This window comes from Acinonyx jubatus, chromosome X (genome assembly GCF_027475565.1).
Source record: "Acinonyx jubatus isolate Ajub_Pintada_27869175 chromosome X, VMU_Ajub_asm_v1.0, whole genome shotgun sequence".
Taxonomy (NCBI): Eukaryota; Metazoa; Chordata; class Mammalia; order Carnivora; family Felidae; genus Acinonyx; species Acinonyx jubatus.
In genome coordinates this window covers 40,452,573-40,477,808 of record NC_069389.1, presented here as the reverse complement: position 1 = coordinate 40,477,808, position 25,236 = coordinate 40,452,573, and the positions used below count along the sequence as shown (strand labels likewise).

Here is a 25,236-nt window from a genome sequence, read left to right as displayed (position 1 = left end):
AAATCTCCGGGCCATTGACTGGGACCCGCATCCATCCAAGTGTCAACGCTTCCTTATCAAGGAAATGGGCAGACCTCTCAGCCGTAAATTCCTTAGCCTGACCGAGAGGTTAAAAAAATGGCCGCTCCCCTGAGGCTAGGACAAATGGAGGGAAAGAGGGCTGGCTACTCAGCACCTGGCCACGTTTGAAAACAAAATCCGGACTTGGGACTTATTTAGTGCGGTGGGGGCGGAGCGATAATTGTCGCGCTCGGGCCAACTGCAGCTGCGCAGAGTCGCATTTCCGTCCCCGCCCCTGAGAGTCTGTAGAACAATCTGCCATGGCGGCCGGGCTGTTAGGTTTGTGCGCTCGCCGCCTTTCGGCAGTAGCGGCGACGCGAGGGCTCCCGGCCGCCCGTGTTCGCTGGGAATCCAGCTCGTCCAGGGCTGTGATCGCCCCGTCGGCTGTGGCAGGAAAGCGGGCACCGGCACCGACTGTACGCTGGCAGGAGGACCCAGAGCCGGAGGACGAAAACCTCTATGAGAAGGTGAGAGGGAGGGGGCAACGGGACGCCAGAAGGGTCAATCGGGGGCCGGCGGACGGGGCGCCTTAGAGGACGTTTTTAGGCGGCTGAGAAGTGTGCTGCTGGCGAAGGCCTCAAAGACTTGGGAACTTTGCCTAGATTGATTTTCTTCTTTAGCCCCTGGTAATCTTCGGTTCAGGGCCAGAGGCGAGATTGGCCTCGTTTTGCAGACAAATAATCAAACCTGAAGTGGGAAGTGCTCAAAACACGTTAGAAGCAATATAGTATAACGGTAATAATACTGAACACTGATACGGGGTTTGCTCAGTGCAAGTGCTTTAAACACTTTACGTACCTTATCTCATGTAATCCTCAAAACAGCCCTGTTTGGAAGTAGGGACTATTTAGCATACCCATTCTACAGATGAGGAAACTGAAACCTAATGATATTAAGCGACTCGCCCAAACTCGCATGGCTGAATACGTGGCGGAACCGGGTCTGCTGTGCTGTGTGGATAGCAGAGACTCAAAAATCAGAATGCCACGGTTGGAATACAGGCGCTGACAGTTATTCATCTTTGTGACCTTGGACAAGCAGCTTAACTCCTTGGTGCCTCTTTGTAAAGTGGGGAAAGTATTAAGACACCTTCTAGAAAATAAAATGCTACATCTGCCTCATGTAATTAAATGAGTCACAATGCTCAGTACAGCACCTGGCCCTTAGTATTCAGCATTAGAAGATGTTAATTATTATTGTTACTTTCCACCTTGCTGGGATATTGTGAAGTTTGTGTATGGTACACTTCATCAGTACTAACCTCTGGCTTGGATATATAGGATATATAGATGCATATTCATTTATTCATTCATTTTGTAGATAAGTATGGAGGGCCTGCTGTATGCCAGGTGCAGTTCAGGGCCCTAGTGTGTTCAGCAGTGTGGAAATTGGATAAAGCCCGTGCTCTCATAGAGCTTATATGATAATGGAGAGCACAAAAGAAACATGTAAAATATTTGGAAACGGTCGTAGTGAGTATGTAATGATAAAAAATAATGTGATAGGATCTGGGGAGATGCTACCTTGGTAAATTAATAACTGCTAGAAAGTGAGTTAAGCAAGATAAGTAGATGGAGAGTGATTTGGGGGTAGGGCAAAATTTCAGCAGGTGAAGCCATAGGAAATTGGCACTATTCAAGCATTTTTAACCCATAAAAGTGGCAATTTCCTGTAGTGTGAGACTGGTAATGGATAAGGCAATTAGGGAATGCCTCCTAAAGGAAGTAACTATGAAGCCAAAACTTTGAACAAGGAGACAGATCTAGCCGCGACAAGATATGGGGGGAAGGCTTTCCAGGCAGAGGGGATAGTAAGTGCAAAGGCCCTGCAGTAGCAAGGAGTTTGACAAGTCCTAAGACTAGAAAGAGGAATTAAAGAAAGGAGGAGAGATTGGTCTGAGGTGAAACTGGAGACCAACTTATGCAGGGCCAGCATGAGGCTTTGTGGAGCCACAGGAAGCTCTCATTGACCTCTTCTTCTTCTTGCCACAGAACCCAGACTCCCACGGTTATGACAGAGACCCTGTTACGGACGTCTGGAACATGCGGGTCGTCTTTTTCTTTGGCTTCTCCGTTGTCTTGGTCCTCGGCAGCACCTTTATAGCTTATCTGCCTGATTACAGGTGCATGGGGGTGTCCAAGAGAGTGGGATGGGTGGGAGCAGATGCAGGGGTGGAGGTTGAAGGGGACTGTGCCAGGAATCCTGTTCCTTGTGCCAGTGGGGAATAGGCGAGGACTAAGATGGGGATTGGTGTCCAGTGTGGCTCCCTCATGTCTACTCCCTTGCTGCTGCCTCCAGAATGCAGGAGTGGGCCCGCCGGGAAGCTGAGAGGCTTGTTAAGTACCGAGAGGCCAATGGCCTCCCCATCATGGAATCCAACTGCTTTGACCCCAGCAAGATCCACCTTCCGGAGGATGAGGACTGACCAGTTGCCAAGTGGGGCTTAAGAAGCATCATCTTCTCACCGCCTGCCTGTCATTCTGCCCTTTCTTCAGAGCACCTAATTAAAGGGACTGAAAGTCTGACTGGCTGGTGTTGGTTTTGTTGCAAGGAGGGGATGTGAGAATGGGGGTATCAGGTCTTCACAGGCCACTGCAGCCTGTTTTGGAGTATTCTGGGTAACACCCACCCTAAAACTTAGTGGCTTAACACAATTTAGTATTGTTTTTCATGGTCCTGTGGTTGACTGGGCTCAGGCAGGTGGCTCTTCTTGGGACCTCAGGAGGTTGCAGTCAGATGCTGGCTGGGGCTGGAGGCATCTGAGGGCTCAGCTGGGATAGACGTCCAAGATGGCTTCTTCATTCACATGTCTGGCTCTTGGATCTTCCACGGGGCTTCTCTCTCCAGCAGGATAGCCTGGGCTGCCTCTATGGTGCCTCAGGGCTCCTCTGGATGGGGGTGTAGCCTATAGGAAAAAATTGATGGCAACCATCTTTAGAGAAAAGCTACCACCCTGGGACCTCCTGTGTTAGAAGAAGGGTCAGGACCACCAGGGATCAAGGGTGGTGTGTCAGAGCAGGGCTTTTCTATTGCTGAGGATGAGTGTTTGTCTCCCTTGCTACCTTCTCTGTTTCTCTTTGAGCTTTGGGATTTCCACCTGTCTTCTGTCTTGGTGAGTCTGGAGGCCTCTCTCTTCCCTTCTGTCCCTGTCTGGGTGGTCTCTAACTCCAGATGCACATCTCATCTCTGTGTATGCATTTGTGTCTTTGTCTGCCTGCTCCCCTCCTCTCTCCTTTCTCTCTCTCTCTCTCTCTCTCTCTCTCTCTCTCTCTCTCTCGCGCGCGCGCGCGCGCGCGCGCGCGTGCAGGAAGTCTGCCCCTGCACATTCCTTCTCTGGAAATATGCTGTCTCCTTCCACTAGGGTCTCATACTTTCAGGCTTTCCGTGTCCTTAGGGGTCTAGAAGATGGAGTGGGAGACTTGCCCTGGCTGTCCGTTTCTTTCCAGGGAGTCTCTCCTAAATCCCTGTTAAGTGTGGACATCTGGGCTCCCCTTCATGCCCCTGGCATCTCTGCCCTCTCTCCGATGGCCTCATTCCATGGCTCATACTTTGGAACTCCCAGATTACATGCTCATTGCTACCATCTCTGCGCATGTGCCTGCTTGGGACTTCAGAGAATGCAGGAGCCCCCAGTCCCTGGCTACCAGAAGAAAATCTGGCTTTGATGGACCCACCACTAGAGGTGATGTCTCTATCCCTAGCTACTGAGTCTCAGGAGGAGCCTTAGTCCACTGGCATGTGGCTAAGGTGGGAGCAATGTCCATATGAACCTTCCCGGAAGTGAGCAATTTCACTCTCTGAGTGCTTTGTTGTGGGACCAGTCTCCCAACCTAAGGATAGGCCCCCCAAAGTAGAGAATCCTAACGTGTCAAGGGAGTACCCTCCACCTTCCCAGCTTGCAGTTACTGGGACCACGGAAGGGCAAGGGCTGTGTTATCCTAGCCACGAAGTACCGGAGTATATTGGAGTGATACTCCCTATAATAAATGCCAGCCTGTTGCGCCATACCCTGCCCTTGGCCCAGAGAACATATCCCCCCCAACTGACCCCATCCAGGATGGAAGTCCCACGAGGGCAGGTGTTGAGGCATGTCAGTTCACTTAGAGCAGGGATGGGTACGGTATGTGTTTCAGAGATGTGGTATTGTTACCTCTGGTGTAAGTGCCCTGCCCCACCATCAAGGCCCTTCAGGCTTTACAGCCACGGTGGATGAGCAGATGAGCACTTCCAGTCTTCCCAGTCCTGCCTCCTCATCAAGCTCCCAGGCTCTCTAGAAACCTCTATTCTGGTCAAACAAGGGGCTGCACTTAGACTAAATCCTAAAACCCATGCCCTTGTTCCCTTTCTGATGGCAACAATACCACCCTCCCCCTCCCTCGTTGGGGCTCAGCCACCCTGGCCACCTCAAAACTTTTTTTTAAGCTTATTTATCTTGAGACAGAGAACATGAGCAGGGAGGGGCAGAAAAAGAGGGAGAGAGAGAAAATCCCAAGCAGGCTCCATGCTGTCAGTGTGGAGCCTGATGCGGGGCTCAAACTCACGAACCATGAGACAATGACCTGAGCCAAAACCGAGTCAGCTGCTTACCCAACTGAGCCACCCAGGCACCCCTCAAAACTTGTTTTTTTTTTTTTTAATTTTTAAATGTTTATTTTTGAGACAGAGAGAGACAGAGCATGAGCAGGGGAGGGGCAGAGAGAGAGGGAGACACAGAATCTGAAACAGGCTCCAGACCCTGAGCTGTCAGCACAGAGCCCGATGCAGGGCTCGAACTCACAGACTGCGAGATCATGACCTGAGCTGAAGTTGGATGCTTAACCGACTAAGCCACCCAGGCGCCCCTGTTTTTTAAGTTAATTTCTATTGTTTTTGAGAGAGAAAGAGAGAGAGAGCCAGCTGGAAAGGGGCAAAGAGAGAGAGGGAGAGAGAGAATCCCAAGTGGGTTCCGCACTGTCAGTGAAGAGCCCGCCATGGGGCTTGAACTCATGAACCGGGAGATCATGACCTGAGCCAAAATCAAGAGTCAGGTGCTTAACTGAGCCACCCAGGCACCCCAAAACTTGTGTTTTATCCACTCAATTAAAATGCACATACAGCCTTCAAAGATCATTTACTTATTTATTTATTTATTTTGAGAGAGGGGGGAAAGGGTGAGTGGGGGAAGGGCAGAGAGAGAGGGAAAGAGAATCCCAAGCAGGCTCCACACTGTCCGCCAGGAGCCTGATGTGGGGCTGGAACTCACGAACCGTGAGATCCTGACCGGAGCTGAAACCAAGAGTCGGAGGCTTAACTGACTGAACAACCCAGGTGCCCCAAAGCTCATTTACTTTTTACAAACTGGACACTCCGATGTAACCAGCACCCAGGTCAAGAGGGAGAACATGAACACGAGATACTCCCTTCAGGTCCACCCCCCAACCCCACCCCTCTCCAAGGGTAACCACTCTCCTGACCTCTAACAACCTAAGTTAGTTTTATCTGGCTTGGGACATCCATATAAGTGCCATCATACACTTTTATGTCCAGCTTCTTTCATTCAGCATGATGTTTGTGAGATGCAGCCGCACCGGTATGTAATCAGAAGTTTCACCATTTTCGTCGCTGTAATCTTTTCTATTGTATGAACAGCCCACACTTCATCCATTCCAGTGTTGATGGGTACGTTTGGGTAGTTTTCTATGTGGGCCTATTAAGAATAATTCTGTGGCCGTCCTTGCATACATCTTGTTATTGTCGTATACATCTTTTGATGGATAGATGCACTCATTTCTCTTGGGCATATACCTAGGAACGGAATTGCTAAGTCATGGGGTAAACATGTGACCAGCTTTTGTAAATCACGGCAGTTTTCCAATCTCCACTTCACCCAGCGGTGAAGGCCACATCGTCGCCACTGCCCAGCGCTCTCCATCATTTTCCCTGGGCCCTCAGGTGGGACATTTCTAAACTGTGTTCTCCACCGGCCTCCAGAACTCCGCAGTGGGAATGCGCTCATTACCCACAAAGCCACGTTGCTTACTAACAGTCTCCGTTGGCTGCCTTCTCTCCTTTGCCCTGCCAGGTTAGCGAAGCCCGTCTCAGACAATTCTGGACTGCAGAAGGGGCCTTGCTTACAGTTTTTGTCATGGATTACCTAGGAAATAAAAACAAAACATCTTACCAGATTCACAACCGTCACTGATAGCCATAAGCACCCCAGAGTAAACTGATGACAGTCAGAACTCTGAACTTTGAAATGTGTTGAGGGAAGGGGCACCTGGGTGGCTCAGTCAGTTGAGCATCTGACTTCAACTCGGGTCATGATCTCATGGTTTGTGAGTTTGAGCCCCTCATCAGGCTCGCTGCTGTCAGCGTGGAGCCCACTTGGGGTCCTCTCTCCCGCTCTCTCTCTGCCCCTCCCCAACTCGTGCTCTCCATCAAAAATAAACAAACGTAAAAAAAATAAAACATGTTGAGAGAAAACTAATCAGTGGAAGGATCCAATGTTCTCAACAAAATGTGAACCTGCGAATTTTGACCCTGAAATATTAGACTTGGTGAAAACTGACCACAAACGAAGCACAGAATGACAGGAGCTACTCATTCAACAAATATTTACTGAGTGCCTCCTGGGTGCCAGGCACTGTTATAAGCAGTGGGGACACAGCAGGGAACATAAGATTCAAAATTCCCTGCCATCCTAGAGCTTCTGTTCCAGCAGAGGGAGACAGACAATAAACAAGGCAACCAGTTATGTTTATTTGTATGTTGTGAGATGGTAAGTATACGTTAAATTTAAGGGGGGGATCGGGGGGCACCAGGCTAGCTCAGTTTGTGGGGCAACTGACTCGATCTCTGGGTCGTGAGTTCAAGCCCCACATTGGGTACAAAGATTTACTTAAGATTACAAAGATTACTTACAAAGATTTATTTACTTAAATAAATAAATAAATAAATTCAAGGGGGATCAGGAGTGTAAGGTGACAGAAGTTTGTATTTAAATAGAGTAGTCAGCTTAGACCTTATTGAAAAATGATTTTTAAAAAAGACGATTTTTTTTAAGAAAAAAAATGTCAAGGAAACAATAGATGAACTACACAGATGTGACAGCATTTCTGGTGGAGGGAACAATCAGCACGGTCCCTGAAACAACAATGTGCCTGAGCTGTTCAAGGAGCAGCCCGAGACCAAGGAAGATATCTGGGGCAAAGCTATTATTGCCGAAACATGACACAGATAAGAAAATGGATGCATAGATCGAATCATCATTGTAAAAGTTAACCCGAAAATGATTCATCCCACTGAAAACAATTTCAGAAAAATTAAAATAGCCCAAAATTGGCTTTGGGTGAAGTGCACCGCTGTATGACATTGAACAAGGAATTAAATTGGCTCGTAATTCACTCTAGGGCAAATTTTCTCAATAGAAATTCATCGGAGTGGTATAATTGCAAGTTTAAATGGCTCTGTAAGCAGAGCCAAGTCAGTTGTGTATGAGTCAGAGGAGTGAATCCAGGGCCAACCAGGATCCAGGCAAGGCAGCTTGGAATTCACCGTCATTGGAAGGGTTCAGTCACTCATTCCCTCACGTATTCATTCATTCATCTATCCCACCAATATTTACCAAGTGCCTACTGTGTGACAGGGGCTACAGCAGTGAATAAAACAGGCACACATCTCTGCCCTCTAGGGGCTGACTTCTATAGGAGACATAATAAATGTAAAGAACAGGGGTGCCTGGGTGGCTCAGTCAGTTAAGCGTCCGACTTTGGCTCAGGTCATGATCTCCCAGCTCGTGGGTTCGAGCCCTGCGTCGGGTTCTGCGCTAATAGCTCAAAGCCTGGAGCCTGCTTCAGATTCTGTGTGTGTGTCTCTCTCTGCCCCTCCCCTGCTCACATTCTGTCTCTCTCAAAAATAAATGTTAAAAATAATAATAAATAAATGTAAATAACAAATTTGAGTAGTGCTAATTGCTAGATCAATAAGTAAAATGTATAATATAGTGAGTGATAAATGTGAAGGAGAAAAATGAAGCAAGAAAGGGTAGAGGGTGTGTGTGTGTGTGTGTGTGTGTGTGTGTCTGTCAATTTTAGCTGGAGTGGCCAGGAAAAAGGCCTCACTGAGATAGCATTTGAGAAAGACCTAAAGGAAGTATCTAACTGAAGAGAGAACTTTGAAACAAGAGCCATGATTGCTAGTCATAGTGGTGAAGGGCACAAATTCTTGAGCCAGACTGCCTGGGTTCAAATCACAGCCCCCTCCATACCAAATGTGTGACCTTATGTTCCCATTTTACTCTTCTATCAACTGGGGCTAAAGGCATTAACTACCTAGGGATATTGAGAGGATTAATCTGAGAGTGCTTATAACATTGCCTGACATGGAATAGGTGTTTGTAAATATCAGTTGAATGAATGAATCCTCATTAACATTAATGTAGTGACCGTGGAAGTTTTTAAATGAGTGCCCTAAAAAGTGAAATCGTGGCAATCATGGTTTTGGGAATGTTTAGATTGTGGACTCGAAATAGAAGGCGGTTTTGGACCCCTAGCAGTTACTTCTGGGAGGCTTGGGGTCTGGTATGGAAAGTGGAGGTTTCTGAAGACGAGGCTTGAAAAATGACTTAAGGCCAGTCTGGGTCGTTGGGAGTAGTGGTCAGAAAAAGCGGCAGGATTCTTGGAGTCAATCATCTCAAAGGTAGAGAGGGTTTGGGGAACTCTGCCAGGGTCAGAATGAGGACCCATTGTCTCAGTTGAAGTTTGGGGTAAGAGCAGCCACGGACGAAGGCTGTGGGGTGCCAATTACACGTACATCTCCAGGGGACTAGAAATGCTGTAGTCTTGTCCTTTTATTCTCTTTCCAACTCCTTCCCCTCCTTCAAGTCTTTGGTAAGTATCAGCCTCTCAGAGAGGACTCCCCTTTTTTAAAATCTCAATTCCCCCTTGCTGTTCATTCTCTACATTTGTTGAGTATTTTTCCCCCTCCACAGCACACACAAACCGCATTGGGTTTGGTATGCGAGGGCGTATGTGGATTCGAACAGATTCCATCTAAATGAAAAACACTCTCTGCACACACTTTTCAGCTTCTGCTTCTGGCAAGATTCTAAGTCATATCAGCCTCTGGGCCATCATTCTTCTTACCTGGAACTGCTTTCTCCCCTTTCCAGAAAAATTCCACTTGCCCTACAAACATGGCCTCTTTGTGGGAAGCTTTAATTTTGACGAAAAAACAGCAAGCTCAGAGGGGTCACTTTGGGATCTGAAAAAGACACTTTGATTAATAAAATTTACCTTTGTTAGTTTTAAGTCTATTTTGTCTGATATATATATAGCTACACCTGCTTTTTTGGTGTTACCATTTGCTTGAAATTTTACCAAACCTTTGTCCTCAGTCTATGTATGTCCTTAAGGCTAAAGTGAATCTCTTGGGTTTGTTTTTTTTTTCCAATCAATTCAGCCATATGTCTTTTGATTAAAGAATTTAATTTATTTACATTTAAGGTTAATTATTGATAGGTAAGGATTTGCTATTGCCATTTTGTTCATTGTTTTCTGTTTTGTAATTTGGTTGTTCTGGTGCTTGTAAATCAGTCTGTTGTGGTGCTTTGATGTCTTTTGGTATCAGTATGCTTTGACTTCTTTATCATGTTCTTTTGTGTAATTACTGTATGTTTTTCCCTTGTGGTTACCATGAGGATTACCTAAATTATCTTAAAATTATGACAACCTATTATAAGCTGGTAAAAACCTAACTTCAGGGGCACCTGGGTGGCTCAGTTGGTTGAGCGGCCAACTTCGGCTCAGGTCATGATCTCGCAGTTCGATCTCGCAGGGTCTCTTTTTAGAGCCTGGAGCCTGCTTTGGATTCTGTGTTTCCCTCTCTCTCTCAAAAGTAAAGAAATATTAAAAAAAACTAACTTCAGTAGCATTCCTAAACTCGACACTTTTACTATTCCTCCCCCCTCACAATTCAGATTATTGATGTTAACGTTTATATATTTTATATATTGTGTAATCAATAACAGATCATAACAGTTATGATTTTTGTCTTTTTAACTTTTATTTTATTAAAAAAACATTTTAATGCTTATTCATTTTTGAGAGACAGAGTGTGAGCAGGGGAGGGGCAGAGAGAGAGGGAGACACTGAATCCAAAGCAGGCTCCAGGCTCTGAGCTGTCAGCACAGATGCTTAAGTCAGATGCTTAACCGACTGAGCCACCCAGGCACCCCTGTTTAACTTTTAAACCAGGGTTGTAAATTACAGTACCACCATGGCCATATTACAGAATCTTACAGAAAACACAATTACAGAAAATGTAAACATATTTTTTAAAGAAGCACACACATGCACACACATGGGTAAAATTTCCTATGCTGGGATTAAACTCAGGCGGTCTGAAGTCCATTCCTAAGAGCTAGATGAGACCAGCGGTGTTTTGGGCCGCCCCCAGGTCTTTGCGTTCCTTAGTGTGTATGTTGCGCAGACTCCTTGCCCCACTACGCACTTACAACGCTGTCTCACTGTCTCCCTTCCCGGGGACTGAACACTACACCTTAACGGGACCAGCGGACAGAAGCCGGCTGGGCTCAGAGCCTCTTCGCAGGTTTGCCTGTCTCTGTGCCATTAGCTGCTCAGGAAGAGGCAGAGCCAGTTGTCACCGAACTGTGGGCCAGTGACAGTCCTGGGGTTAATCAGCTGTTCATCAGAGCAGCTATGACACCTTTAGAGGGTGGGAGGTGGGCTCTCCACATGAAGGGCCAGCATGCAGCCAACTAAGAGCTCTAGCTCCTGCTGAATCTGGATCCGCCGCTCTTCCGCGGCCAGGGGGCGGGAGCGGAGATTTGATTGACAGACATTTCAACCAATGAGAACGTCTGATCCCGGCTGCCCTTAAGTAGCACGTGCCTTTTGGCTGTGAAGGGGCGTGTCTTGCTTTGACTGGCACTCTTTTCACCCAATAAATATGCCTGCCTGAGCTGGGGGCGGGGCGAGTGAGTGCAGAAAAGGCGGGGTCTTGTTCTTGACCTCCTTTAATTTAATGAGGAAACCCAGATTCCAGGAGGAGCCTCCTCCGTTTATCTGTCTTTGAAAAGACTTCCGGGGCGCCTGGGTGGCTCAGTGGGTTAAGCGCCCAACTGCAGCTCAGGTCATGATCTCATGGCTTGTGAGTTCGAGCCCCGAGTCCAGCTCTGTCCTGACAGCTCAGAGCCTGAAGTCTGCTTTGGATTCTGTGTCTCCCTCCCTCTCTGCCCCTTTCCCACTTTCTCACTCATGTTGTCTCTTTCTCTCAAAAATGAATAAATGTTGAGGGGAAAAAAGAAAAGATCTGATACTTTAAAAGAGTTAAAAAAAATCACAGCTTTAGGGCAATTTGGCTTTCCCACACTAATAGGAAATGGTGGTCTCACTGCACCTGTGACTCTCAGGGAAGGTGGTCTTAGGGATGGGGACAGGAAATAGAAGTGGTTCTCAGAAGCAGCTTAATAGCAATTGGCATAAGATTGGAACTCGATTTGAGGTTTCAGCGCCTGAGAGACTTGGGGGGTAGGAGGGGTGGCACATGTTGTCTGACAAAGGGTCTCCGGTGTGCATGGTGGGGGCTTGGGGGGCGATGATGCAGGCCTATGGGGATCAGTAAGGTTAGTGTGGTTAGTGTTTGAGGTCAGTCTGGATCAGTCTGGATCAGCCATGTGGCTGTCCACAGTAAGGGCCTGTTCTCTGATGAGACTGTACTGGAATCAAGCCGCTGATGGAGCTGGTGCTGCCCCAAAGGCTGCCATTGTCCCCTGGACATGGTAAGGCATCCATCATCAGAGACTGGGCACAAAGTAAAAGACTGTTTCAGATGCAGACCATCCGCAGTCTTGACAGTGGTGTACCTCTTGTTGCAAAGGCCACCCGACAATGGGCCAAGAGTCAAAGTATTTGATAGACATCCTGTGCTTCCCTACCATTGGCAGATAGCCGATGTTGAACATTGGCTCCTCAAAACTGGGCTCGAAAGGATCTCAGACTCTACCCCTCTCACCTCCTCCTGGTCCACACACCTTAGTAAGGCAGTTTGGTCACTGAATGTGGCTGTCACCAAAAAGGGACCATTTCCTATTAGATACCTCCTAGATAATGATCAGGACAAAAGTGGTGAAAATCAGGGATTCTGCCCTGCCATGCCTGGGCACCATGTATCTTTCCTTCTCTTCAAGGCCATCCCAGGCTAACCTGGTTCATAACCATCTGGGTGACAGCTCAGCCCCAAAGACGCCTAGGAGATTCAAACTTCCTCCTGGTTCAGTCACCTGGATTCCCTCATTGGATGGATGTGGTGCTAGAATATAAGGATAACCACTACTCGATTGAGTCCATGCTCATGGAGTTCCCCTACGGTCGGTGGCCCCCAGTGGCCAAGATAGAAGACATTTAAAAAACTAAGGGTCGGGGTGCCTGGGTGGCTCAGTCGGTTGGGCGTCCGACTTCAGCTCAGGTCATGATCTCATGGCTCGTGAATTCGAGCCCCGCATCGGGCTCTGTGCTGACAGCTCAGAGCCTGGAGCCTGCTTCGGATTCTGTGTCTCCCTCTCTCTCTCTGACCCTCCCCTGTTCATGATCTGTCTCTCTCTGTCTCAAAAGTAAATAAACGTTAAAAAAAAAATTAAAAAACTAGGGGTCACTGGGTGGCTCAGTCAGTTAAGCGACTCTTGATTTCGACGCTTGACTTCGGCTCAGGTCATGATCTCACAGTTTGTGAGTTCGAGCCCCGCGTCAGGCCCTGTGCTGACAGGGCAGAGCTTGCCTGGGATTCTCTGTCTCCCACTCTCTCTGCCCCTCTCCTGCACGCTCTCTCTCTCTCTCTCTTTATAAAAACGCCTTTGGTCTTTTTGCACCTGCCCTTCTAGCTGAAAGGTCTGGGTGCAGGTAGGAGAAGATTGGATAAAAGTGAAGTTATAGGCCCTGGGATGGGACACACCGATTTCCTGGCTGTGGAAAGAGGGTACTTGGGGGAGCACGTGGGCTAGCCTCTGAGAGGTGTGAGGTGAGGAGACAATCCTCTCTTTGTCCCCTAGGTCAAGCGCTGAAGCCTGGACTTTATCACCACTTCCCTGCGATGACAAAAAACAGAAGAACTTCTGAACGTGGCCGGTCCTCAACTGTTCTGCTGTGCCTGAGGCATCAGGCATCCTCCTGAGCCTCCCTCATACCTACACACACACACACACACACACACACACACACACGGGCCAGCGCAGCCTTGTTTAGATCTGACTGATAAAAATTCATCTGCTTCTCTTGACACCCGAGTGGCCTCGGATTATGCCATGCCTAGCAACTTGGCTACAGGCACTTGATGTCACTACCCCATTAGACTCAACCCAACCAATGCAATGGTGTTTCCAATCAAGTTCAACAACAAATTCGGAGCTGGAATAAAGTGTGCCCCTTTGGGTTATCTATTTGTGCACGGGGGGGGGGGGGGTGGGCAAGCATGGGGAACAGTGACACCAAACCAGCAAAATCAGTCTAAACTCCTTTGTGTGGCTTGCGGCTTGCGGTGTAATAGCCTGGCCTTAGATGACTTCCAGGATGTCTGAGAATACAAGGTCCCCTGGGGCACCTGGGAGGCTCAGTTGGTTAAGCGTCGACTTCGGCTCAGGTCATGATCTCGCGGTCCGTGGGTTCGAGCCCCGCGTCGGGCTCTGGGCTGACAGCCTGGAGCCTGGAGCCTGCTTCGGATTCTGTGTCCCTCTCTCTCTCTGCCCCTCCCCTGATTGTACTTTTTGTCCCTCTCCCTCTCTCTCTCTCTCAAAAATAAACATTAAGGGGCGCCTGGGTGGCACAGTCGGTTAAGCGTCCGACTTCAGCCAGGTCACGATCTCGCGGTCCGGGAGTTCGAGCCCCGCGTCGGGCTCTGGGCTGATGGCTCAGAGCCTGGAGCCTGTTTCCGATTCTGTGTCTCCCTCTCTCTCTGCCCCTCCCCCGTTCATGCTCTGTCTCTCTCTGTCCCAAAAATAAATAAACGTTGAAAAAAAATAAAAATAAAATAAAAATAAACATTAAAAAAATTAAAAGAATACAAGGCCCTGACCACTCATTACCTTGGCTAATTCTCAGGATTGTGTCAACAGCGAGCAACCTCGGGGGGGGGATGAGGTAACGTCTCCCGCTGGGACAAAACGGGCGCTGGATTGTCCGAGCTCAGCGTTTCTTGGCTGTCATGGAAACCCACTGCATGTGTGGCAGCCCCCGGGGCCCCTCTGTGTCACCCCTTTGAGACCTGGGGGATGCGGAGTGCCGACGTGATGTGTGTGCTGTCTGCTGTGCAAGGAGTAGAAAATCCTCTGTGAAGTCCCCAGCGGTCTCGTGCCTTCTGTCAGCAGCTGTAAAACTTGTTAGCTTCCAAGAGGGTAAAATCTCAGACCCTGACAGTCCGGAATTGAGGGGTTTTCCTGTGTGTTCTGACATCCCCTATGGTCTGGCCATGGGCAGTTTCTGAAGGTCAGTGATCAGCTGCCAGGGGTGTCGGGGATGCTGAGCCCCGAGGTGATTAGTGGCTGGAGGCCTGTGACACTGCTGAGGGTCTGTGGCTGTCAGTCACTGCGAGAGGGGCCGCGGTGCTGGTGTTCACGTGGGCCGGTGACAGGTGAAGCTCTGAGTTGGAGTTTGTTTCCTTAATTGGATTCTTCGAGGATCAGTGATTGGCACTTTGTGTGATTAGTGCTTGGAGGCTTTGGAGGACCCTGTGGGAAGGAGAGCTGCCACACGCCCTAAGGAAGAATGGGTCTTCAGGAAGATACCGAGTTGGATTTTTCTTAGGTAATAGGCATCTTTTACATTCAGACCTGTCTGCATTTGGCACTTAGTTCTACCACTTACAGTTGTGTTAAAAAAAGGAGAAACACCACCCAGTTCTTCTTCTTCTGTATAGGGAAAAACACAGTCTACTTCTTCCTATGCTTCTCTCTCTCTCTCTCTCTCTCTTTTTAAAGTTTGTTTACTTTGAGAAAGAGAGACAACAAGAGGGGGAAGAGCAGAGAGAGAGGAAGATAATCCCGACTCGGGGCTTGAACTCACGAACTGTGAGATCATGACCTGAGCCGAAATAGAGTCCGACACTTAACACTGAGCCACCCAGACTCCCCCAATGCTTCTCTTTTACTTTTATACAGAACATTTCACTTCTGACACGTCTTAATTATTTAAAAAAAAATTTTAGTATTTATTTTTAAGAGAGAGAGACACACAGCATGATTGGGGGAAGGGCAGAGAGAGAGTGACACAGAATCTGAAGCAGCCTCTGGCTCTGAACTGTCAGCACAGAGCCCGACGTGGGACTTGAACTCACAGACCCTGAGATCATGACCTGAGCCAAAGTTGGATGCTCAACCGACTGAGCCACCCAGGCCGACCCTTTTTTATTTTTTTGAATGTTTATTTATTTTTGAGAGAGAGAGAGAGCACAAGCAGGGGAGGGGCAGAGAGAGAGGGAGGCACAAAATCTGAAGCAGGCTCGAGGTGTTAAGCTGTCAGTACAGAGCCCAATGCGGGGCTCAAACCCACGAACCGTGAGATCATGACCTGAGACGAAGTCAGCCACTTAACCGACTGAACCAGCCAGGTGCCCCCACTCCTGACATTTCTGGTCACCAGATGTGTGGGGGTTTCTTCCCACACCAAGCAATTCTCTGCGACACCAGCTGGATGTCTTATAATTTAACTAAATTCTGACATCATCTACCTGGAGATAGAATCAGATCGCACAGGTTGAGGGCTCACTCCCACAAGACTGCCCCTCTCCCCAGGTTGCCCACAGGAGTTGTGGCGACAGATTGGTGGTTTCCATGAACCCCTTCCTCAGGTTTGATTAATCGCCTAGAGCGGCTCACAGAGCTCAGGGAAGCCCTTACTTACATTTGCCAGTTTACTTTTTTTTTTCAACGTTTTTATTTATTTTTGGGACAGAGAGAGACAGAGCATGAACGGGGGAGGGGCAGAGAGAGAGGGAGACACAGAATCGGAAACAGGCTCCAGGCTCCGAGCCATCAGCCCAGAGCCCGACGCGGGGCTCGAACTCCCGGACCGCGAGATCGTGACCTGGCTGAAGTCGGACGCTTAACCGACTGCGCCACCCAGGCGCCCCGCATTTGCCAGTTTATTAAAGGACATGATAAAGGAAGGATACAGATGAACAGCCAGACGAAGAGATACATAGGGTGGAGTCTGAGAGGGTCCCGAGCACAGAAGCTTCTCTGTCCCTGGGGTGATGGGGTTCATCCTCCTCCGAGAATGCGAATGTGTTGACCCACCCAGAAGCCCCCTGAACCCCCTACTATTGGGATTTTTATGAGGCCTTCCTCATGTAGGCATGATTGATCATTAACTCTGTTTCCAGCCCTCTCCCTTCTCGGGAGGCTGAAAATCCCAAGCTTCTAATCGTGGCTTGATCCTTCTGGTGACCAGCCCCCATCCAGGACTCACCTACAGTCACCTCATTAGAACAAAAGATGGTCCTAGAGTTCTTTTTTTTTTTTTTTGCAAGTTTTATTTATTTATTTAAGTAATCTCTACACCCAACATGGGGCTCAAATTCACAACCCCAAGATCAAGAGTTGCATGGTTTTCCGACTGAGCCAGCCAGGCGACCCGCTCCTAATGTTCTTATCACTTAGAAATGTACAAGGGTTTCAGGAAGCCCTGTGTCAGGAACCAGGGTCAAAGACAAATATTTGAACAAGAGATCCTCCTAGAGCTCTTATCATTTACGAAATGCAAGGGTTTTAGGAGCTCTGTGCCAGGAACCAGGGGCAGAGACCGATATTTTATATTTTCTATCATCTCACGCCATCATAGTTTGACTTTGGTCAGATTTCTTCTGAGCCTCAGTTTCCTTATCTATAAAATGGAGATAATGTATCATATGATACATATAGTATATAATATCTTCATATTATTTTTTAGTGTTTACTTTTATTTTTGAGAGAGCGAGAGAACTAGCGAGCGTGAGTGGGGGAGGGGCAGCGAGAGAGGGGGACAGAGGATCCGAAGCGGGCACTGTGCAGACAGCAGGGAACCTGATGCGGGGTTTGAACTCACGAACCATGTCAGATGCCTAACAGACTGAGCCACCCGGGCATCCCTATAATATCTTAATGGCATCGCGGGAAATCCTCAGCATGTCCCTCAGTGTAAGACTATACGCAATTTTGGGGAATAAGGACGGTAATACACTGGGGTACACCCCTCTGAATTCAGTACTTGGAGGATGCGGGGTGACAATGTGAGTAGGAAGTGGCTTTTGGCGAAGCAGGTTTGTAGCAAACTGCAGAGTGCATCGTGTTCACTCTCGATGGTAAATCTGATCTCCACCTGCCTTATCAGGTTCTGCGGTTTGGCTCGGAGAAAAGCCAGCATGGTCATAGTCCAGAAACAGATCTTTTGGTTGTGTTAGCCCAGGTAGGTATCTGGGAAGTCTTCAATGTTGTTAGCTTAGAAAGTAGGCTGTGGAGGTTCCTGAGGATGTACATCGAAATATCCAGGTGCTCTCTTTTAAATGTCTGTGACATTGTCACCCTGCAGCCTAGCTCTTGACCTGAGCCTCACAGACCTGCTTCTCTGCACTGACCCTAGAGACCATTGATCCTTATACCCTTTTTTCCTGCTCTTACTGAATTGGCTAGAGTTTTCAGTACAATGGTGCAGAGAATTATTGATAGTAGAACTCTTGTGGGCTTGTTTTTTCTGGTTTAAAGGGAAATCTTTCAACGTTTCCCACTAAGAATAATGTGTGTGTGTGTGTGTGTGTGTGTGTGTACGCGTGTTTTAAGAGATCCTTACCAGGTTATAGAAATTCCCATTTCTTCCTACTTTACTAAGTTTAAAAAAATTGTTTAAATGTTTATTTATTTTTGATACAAAGAGAGACAGAATGTGAGCGGGGGAGGGCAGGGAGAGAGGGAGACACAGGATCTGAAGCAGGCTCCAGGCTCCGAGCTGTCAGCACAGAGCCCGATGCGGGGTTCCTACTCACGAACCGCGAGATCATGACCTGAGCTGAAGTTGGCTGCTCAACCGACTGAGCCACCCGGCCTCCCCACTAAGTTTTTTTTTTTTTAATTACCAATGGCTGCTAAAATTTGTCAGATACTTTTTCTGTGTCTTTCTTGGCAATCACGACTTTTCTCTTTTAATCTGTAAATATGGTTTAAGTTATATTATCCAGTTTTCCAATAATAAACCAACATTGTATTCCAGGGGTAAACTCAACTTGTCATGATACATTATCCTTTTGGGGCTCAGTTGATTAAGTGTGTGACTTCGGCTCAGTTCATGATCTCATGGTTCGTGAGTTCGAGTCTTGCATTGGGCGCTGCACTGACAGCACAGAGCCCACTTCGGATCCTCTCTCTCGCTCTCTCTCTGCCCCTCTCCAGCTTGTGCACGCTCTCTCCCTCTGAAAAATAAATAAATATTAAAAACACATTATTCTTTTTACATATTGCTAATACTTCCTTTAGGATTTTTGCATCTATGTTCATGAATGGGATAAACCTGAAATTTTTGTTGTTGTTCACTATGCTGTCATGGGTTGAATTGTGCACCTGCAAAAAAGATGTTGAAATCCTAACCCCCAGTACCTCAGAATGTGACCTTATGTGGAAATAGTGTCATCGCACATGGGATTAGTTAGGGTGAGGTCATACTACTGTAAGGCAGGACCCTAACTCAATATGACTCATATCCTTTATTTTGAAAAAAATTTTAATGTTTATTTGTTTTTTGAGAGAGAGAAAAACAGAGTGTGAGTGGAGCAGGGGCAGAGAGAGAGAGGGAGACACAGAATCCGAAGCAGGCTCCAGGCTCTGAACTGTCAGCACAGAGCCCGAGGCGGGGCTTGAACCCACAAACTATGAGATCATGACCTGAGCCAAAGTTGGACGCTTAACTGACTGAGTCACCCAGGCACCCCATGACTCATGTCCTTATAAGAAGATGGCCAGGGGCTCCTGGCTGGTTCAGTCAGTGGAGCGTGCAACTCCTGATCTTGGGGGTGTGAGTTCGAATCCCACGTTTGGGGTAGAGTTTTCTTAATAAAAAAAGAAGATGGCCATGTGAAGACAGGGAGACACAGGGAGGATGCCATGTGGTAACAGGGGCAAAGAGTGAGTTAGGTAGCTGCAAGCCAGGGGGCACCAGAGATTGCTGGAAAACCACCAGAAGCTAGAAAGAGGCAAGGAAGGGTTTACTATAGGTTCCACAGGGAGCGTGGCCCTACTGACATGGTTTCAGACTTCCAATCTCCAGAACTGGTCAGTGGTAAGTATCTGTGTTTTAAGCCACCCAGTTTGTGGCATTCTGTTACGGCAGCCATGGGAAACAAATACACTATCTTCATAAAATGAATTGGGGGTTTTACCCTTTCCTCCCCATATTTTCTGTAAGAGTTTATATAACCTTAAATGAACTGCTTCTTGAATGTGTTGTACAACTTGACCGTCAAGCCACCTGGGCTTACTGGTTTCCTTGTGGGAAGATATTTCTTGAATACGAAATAAACTTCTAGTCACCTGCTATGTATCTTAAGCACTGAAGATAGGCAGAGCCCTTGCCTTGAGTTCCTATAGACAGGAATAATATTCTAGAGGGGCGCCTGGGTGGCTCAGGTCATGATCTCAGGGTCCGTGAGTTCGAGCCCCGCATCGGGCTCTGTGCTGACAGCTCGGAGCCTGGCGCCTGCTTCGGATTCTGTGTCTGCCTCTCTCTCTGCCTCTCCCCTGCTCGTGCTCTGTCTCTGTCTCTGTCTCTCTCTCTCAAAAATAAATAAACATTAATGTTAGTCATGGGGGAGGCTTCCACCACCAAGGAAGGGTGCTAGAACCTGCATCCCACAAAATTGAATTCCCAGTTTCGGGGGTCCGGCAGAGAGCAGGAGAGCCATTCTGGGGAGCTTGGGATCTCCTGCACTTTAGGAGATTCCTTCCTCAAAGTCCTCAGAGAACTCCGTCTTGGCCTCTGGAATCCCACAGCAATTCCACCACTCTCTGACTTATCTTGAATGAGAAATGGGCTGGAGGTGCCTGGGCTAGGAGGCTAGCCAGCTGTAGCATGGGGGTGGGGAGCAAGGTCCCCAGTTCCGTGTTTCAGATCATCTTTGGTCTCCTGATGGTCTCCCAAAAGTCCTGCTACACACTCTTTGGAGCTCTGGGAGTAGTCCCATGGCAGCCTTATTGCTCTCTGAACTCACGCGATGGAGCAATCAGGACGGGAAAGGACAAGCACAGATCAGACAACTCGTGGTTTGCAGTGAGGGTTGGAGAAGGGGCTGTCCTGGGGCGTCAGATCCACCATGTTCCCTGGAGCTCCCCAGTGAAAAGGCCTTTGCAGGTTGGGTTCGAGCTCAGGCATTCATAAACAACTTTATGGAGTCGCTTTCCCCAGCTCCGGACTTGCAAGTACAGGCATCGGATCCTGATTAACATATCAAAGACTTGTACAACTGAGCTCATGCTAGACCTCTTCCCAAGTCCCAACACTGCAAAGCCTGTAAAAACAACTGACATTGGAACCACACCCACAGAAGATAAGTGAACTTCTGGACCAAATGTAACCGTGTAGACTGTCTGCTAAAACAAATATATTAACATTCTTCATATAATCTAAAATTACTCATCATGTGAAGAACAATGAAACGCTCAACTCAAATGGAAAAAGATAATCAACAGGTGCCAAGAGGGAGGTGTAATGATCTGAAAAGCACTTTAAAACAGCTATCACAGTGGGGCGCCTGGGTGGCTCAGTCAGTTCAGTGTCTGACTTCGGCTCAGGTCATGATCTCGTGGTCTGTGAGTTCGAGCCCCACATCTCGCTCTGTGCTGACAGCTCGGAGCCTGGAGCCCGCTTTGGATTCTGTGTCTCCCTCTCTCTATGCCCCTCCCCCACTCATGTTCTCTCTTTCTCTCTCTCCCTCTCTTAAAAATAAGTAAATATTAAAATAAATAAAACAGGGGCACCTGGGTGGCTCAGTCGGTTAAGCATCCGACTTTGGCTCAGGTTATGATCTCACAGTTTGTGGGTTCGAGCCCCGCATCGGGCTCTGGGCTGACAGCTTAGAGCCTGGAGCCTGCTTCAAATTCTGTGTCTCCCTCTCTCTCTGTTCCTCCCCCGCTCATGCTCTCTCTCTCTCTCTCTCTTTCAAAAATAAATGAAAACATTAAAAATAAAATAAATAAAATAGCAATTATAGAAATGATTGGATGAGCAATCATGAAAATCCTCCAAATATTGAAATGGAAAGTATTGGAATAGAAAAAACACAAAGATTAACCCCATGGAAATTTTTGAACTGAAAAATAAAATAACAACAACAAAAATAACTAGGTGGGCTCAATAGCAAAGAAAACAGAGAAAGGAGCCAGCGAACTTGAAGATAGATGAGTAGAACAACAGAGAGAAAAAAAAATATTGAAAAAAAATTTAACAGAAATTCAAGAATTCGTGGGATAACAACAAAAAGTCTGGTATTCAAGTTTTTGGAGTCCCAGGAAGAGAAATGTGAGGCAGAAAAAATATTTGAAGAAATAATTGCCCAAACTTCTCAAGTTAGGTAAAAAACACAAACCTACAGATTCAACAAAACCTCAAACAGGATAAACCCAAAGAAATACATAGAAACACATATCCAGACACATCCTAATCGAATGGCTGAAAACTAAAGACAAATAAAAAATCTTGAAATCAGTAAGAGATAAATTATTACCTGTAGAGAAACAATGATTTCAAAGACTGCATTTTTCTCATTGGAAACCACGAAGGCCAAAAGGAAATAGCACATTTTTAAAGTTCTTTTCGTTAAAAACTTCATTTTTTTTTTTTTCATTTTGAGAGAGAGAGAGAGCATGCACAAGTGGAGGAGGGGCAGAGACACAGGGAGAGAGAATCCCAAGCAGGCTCTTTGCTGCCAGAGCAAAGTCCAACACGGGGCTCAATCTCATGAACTGTGAGATCATGATCTGAGCTGAAATCAAGAGTCGGATGCTTAACCCGTTGAACCACCCAGGCACCCCAGGAATAGCATGTTTTTGAAGTGTCAAGAGGTTGAAAGAAAAGAACTATCAACCATGATCCATATCCAGTGAAAATAACCTTCAGGGATGAAGGTGAAATAAAGACATTCTCATATAAAGGAAAACTGAAAGAATTCATAGCCAGCAGACGGACCTACTCTAAAAGAACTGCTAAAGGAAGCTCTTCAAACAATAAAAAGGAGACAGAAAGAAACCTAGTATATCAGGAATGAAGTAATAACAGCAATGGTAAATACCTTGATGGCTGAGAGCAAAAAAAATTAACCTTGATGGGATGCCTGGACAGCTCAATCGGTAGAGCCATGTGACTTTTGATCTCGGGGCTCTAAGTTGGAGGCCCACACTGGGTGTAGAGATTACTTAAAAACTAAAATCTTTAAAAAAGATTTAACCTTGGAACTAGAAGGTCTTATGCTAAGTGAAATAAGTCAATCAAAGAAAGGCAAATATTGTACGACTTCACTCCTATGTGTAATGTAAGGTGCAGAACAGGGGCGCCTGGGTGGCTCAGTCGGTTAAGCACCCAACTTCAGCTCAGGTCATGATCTCACGGTCCGTGAGTCCGAGCCCCGCGTCGGGCTCTGTGCTGACAGCTCAGGGCCTGGAGCCTGTTTTGGATTCTGCGTCTCCTTCTCTCTCTGCCCCTCCTGCACTCAAGCTGTTCTCAAAAATAAATAAATAAATACAAACACTAAGATGCAAAACAGATGAACATAAGGGAAGAGAAGCAAAAATAATATAAACAGGGAGGAGGACATAACATGAGACTCTTAAATACAGAACAAACTGAGGGTTGCTGGAGGGGCTGTGGGTGGGGGGATGGGCTAAATGGGTAAGGGGCATTAGGGAGGACACTTGTTGGGATGAGCACTGGGTGTTATACATAGGGGATGAATCACTGGAATCTACTCCTCTGAAATCATCATTGCACTATATGCTAACTTGGATGCAAATTTAAATAAATAAATAAATAAATAAATAAATAAATAAAAATTCTGGTAAACATTTTAGATCAAGTCTATATGCCAAATCAGTTGGTAAAAAATGCATTCTACCTAAAAAAAAGGATTTCATCTTGACGAAGTTTCAATAGATTTCAATGGATTTTCAAGGGATAGAAATTACATACTGAAAAAAAGTCAATTCACCAAAAAGACAGACAATTTTATTTTTTTTTTAATGTTTCTTTATTTTATTTTGAGACAGAGGGAGAGAAGGGAGAGAATCCCAAGCAGGCTTCGAGCTATCAGCATGGAACCCGACATGGGACTTGATCCCATGAACTGTGAGATCATGACCTGAGCAGAAATCAAGAGTCGGACGCTTAACCAACTGAGCCACCCAGGTGCCCCCAAAACATACAATTTTATTTATTTATTTATTAAAAATTTTTTTTAATGTTTATTTCTGAGACAGAGAGAGACAGAGCATGAGCGTGGGAGGGGGAGAGAGACAGGGAGACACAGAATCCGAAACAGGCTGCAGGCTCTGAGCTGTCAGCACAGCGCCTGATGCGGGGCTCAAAGTCATGAGCCTTCGAGCTATGAGGTCATGACCTGAGCAGAAATCAGCCACTTAACCAACTGAGCCACCCAGGCGTCCCCCCTCCCCCTTCAAAACATACAATTTTAAAGGTGTATGCACCTAACAACAGAGTTCCAAAATACTCAAACCCAAAACTGTCAGAACTGAATAGACAAATAGACAAATCCAGAATTATAGCTGGAGATTTCAACACTCCTTCCCCATTGACAAAACTAGAAGACAGAAGCTCAGGAAGGATATAGAAGAACTCAACACCACCAACAACCAACTGAATCTAACTGGCATTTATAAAACACTCAAGTCATGGGGCGCCTAGGTGGCTCAGTCGGTTAAGCATCAGACTTCGGCTCAGGTCATGCTCTCGCAGTTCGTGGGTTCGAGCCCCGCGTCGGGCTCTGTGCTGACAGCTCGGAGCCTGGAGCCTGCTTTGGATTCTGTCTCCCTCTCTCTCTGACCCTTCCCTACTTGCGAGCCTCTCTCTCTCTAAAAAATACACATTAAAAATTTTTTTATAAAACACTCATAGCAGAATGCACATCGTTCTCAAATATAAATCTAACAAAACATGTACAAGATCTATATGCTGATAGCTACAAACTACTGATGAAAAAATTTGAAGACCTAAACAGTTGGAAAGACGCACCACGTTCCTGGATGCCAATTCTCTCTAAATTGTTCTACAGATTTAAAGCAGCTTCAATTAAAATTGCAGCATGATTTTTTTTGTAGGTATAGTTAAGCAGATTCTAAAATTTATATGGAAGGCCAAAGGAACTAGAATAGCTAAGACAATTTTGAAAAAGAACAAAGTTGGAGAAATCATACTACCCAATTTTTTAAAACTTTTTTTTTAATGTTTATTTTTGAGAGAGAGAGAGAGAGAGAGAGAGAGAGAGCAGGGGAGGGGCAGAGAGAGAGGGAGACAGAATCCCAGGCAGGCTCCATGCTGTCAGCACAGAGCCTGACGTGGGGCTTGAACCCATGAACCATGAGATCATGACCTGAGCCGAAACCAAGAGTTGGATGCTTAACCAACTGAGCCACCCAGGCGCCCCTCACACTACCCAATTTTAAGGCTAGTTAATAGTGACAGAAATCAGATCAGTGTTTTCCTGGGGCTGAGGGCAGACACACAGAGGAACCAAAGGAAAGGATTATAAAGAGACACAGAGAAAGTCTTGGAGTAGTGGATAAATTCATTATCTTACTTGTGGTGTTGGTTTCATTGATGTATATATGCGCCAAATTTATCAAATTGTACACTTTAAGTATGTATAGGTCAATTATACTCAATAAACCTATTTTTTTATAATTTTTTTAAATGTTTATTTATTTTTGAGAGAGAGAGAGAGAGACAGAGTACAAGCAGGGGAGGAACAGAGAGAAAGGAAGACACAGAATCCAAAGTAGGATCCAGGCTCTGAGCTGTCAGCACAGAGCCTGATGTGGGGCTTGAACTCACGAACCATGAGATCACGACCTGAGTCAAAGTCAGATGTCCAACCGACGGAGCCATCCAGGCGCCCTCAATAAAGCTATTTTTTTTTTTAAACGTATTCTTTCTAGGGGCACCT

At 46.7% G+C, this 25,236-nt stretch overlaps 1 protein-coding gene across 1 annotated transcript; it reads left to right on the top strand.

Annotated features, from left to right (window-relative positions):
• The first annotated feature begins 171 nt into the window (after nt 1-171).
• NDUFB11 (NADH:ubiquinone oxidoreductase subunit B11) lies at nt 172-2,585 on the top strand. The gene is made up of 3 exons (XM_015069676.3): nt 172-527; nt 2,052-2,182; nt 2,359-2,585. Exons 1-3 carry the CDS (start codon nt 321-323, stop codon nt 2,483-2,485), a joined length of 465 nt encoding a protein of 154 aa, XP_014925162.2. The 5' UTR covers nt 172-320; the 3' UTR covers nt 2,486-2,585.
• The last annotated feature ends 22,651 nt before the right edge of the window (nt 2,586-25,236 follow it).

Bases quoted from the DNA above. Each gene is read 5' to 3' on its own strand.
- NDUFB11 (XM_015069676.3), top strand. From the start codon at position 321: ATGGCGGCCGGGCTGTTAGGTTTGTGCGCTCGCCGCCTTTCGGCAGTA. The intron at 528-2,051 runs GTGAGAGGGAGG...TTCTTGCCACAG, and splicing joins ACGAAAACCTCTATGAGAAG to AACCCAGACTCCCACGGTTA. The intron at 2,183-2,358 runs GTGCATGGGGGT...TGCTGCCTCCAG, and splicing joins GCTTATCTGCCTGATTACAG to AATGCAGGAGTGGGCCCGCC.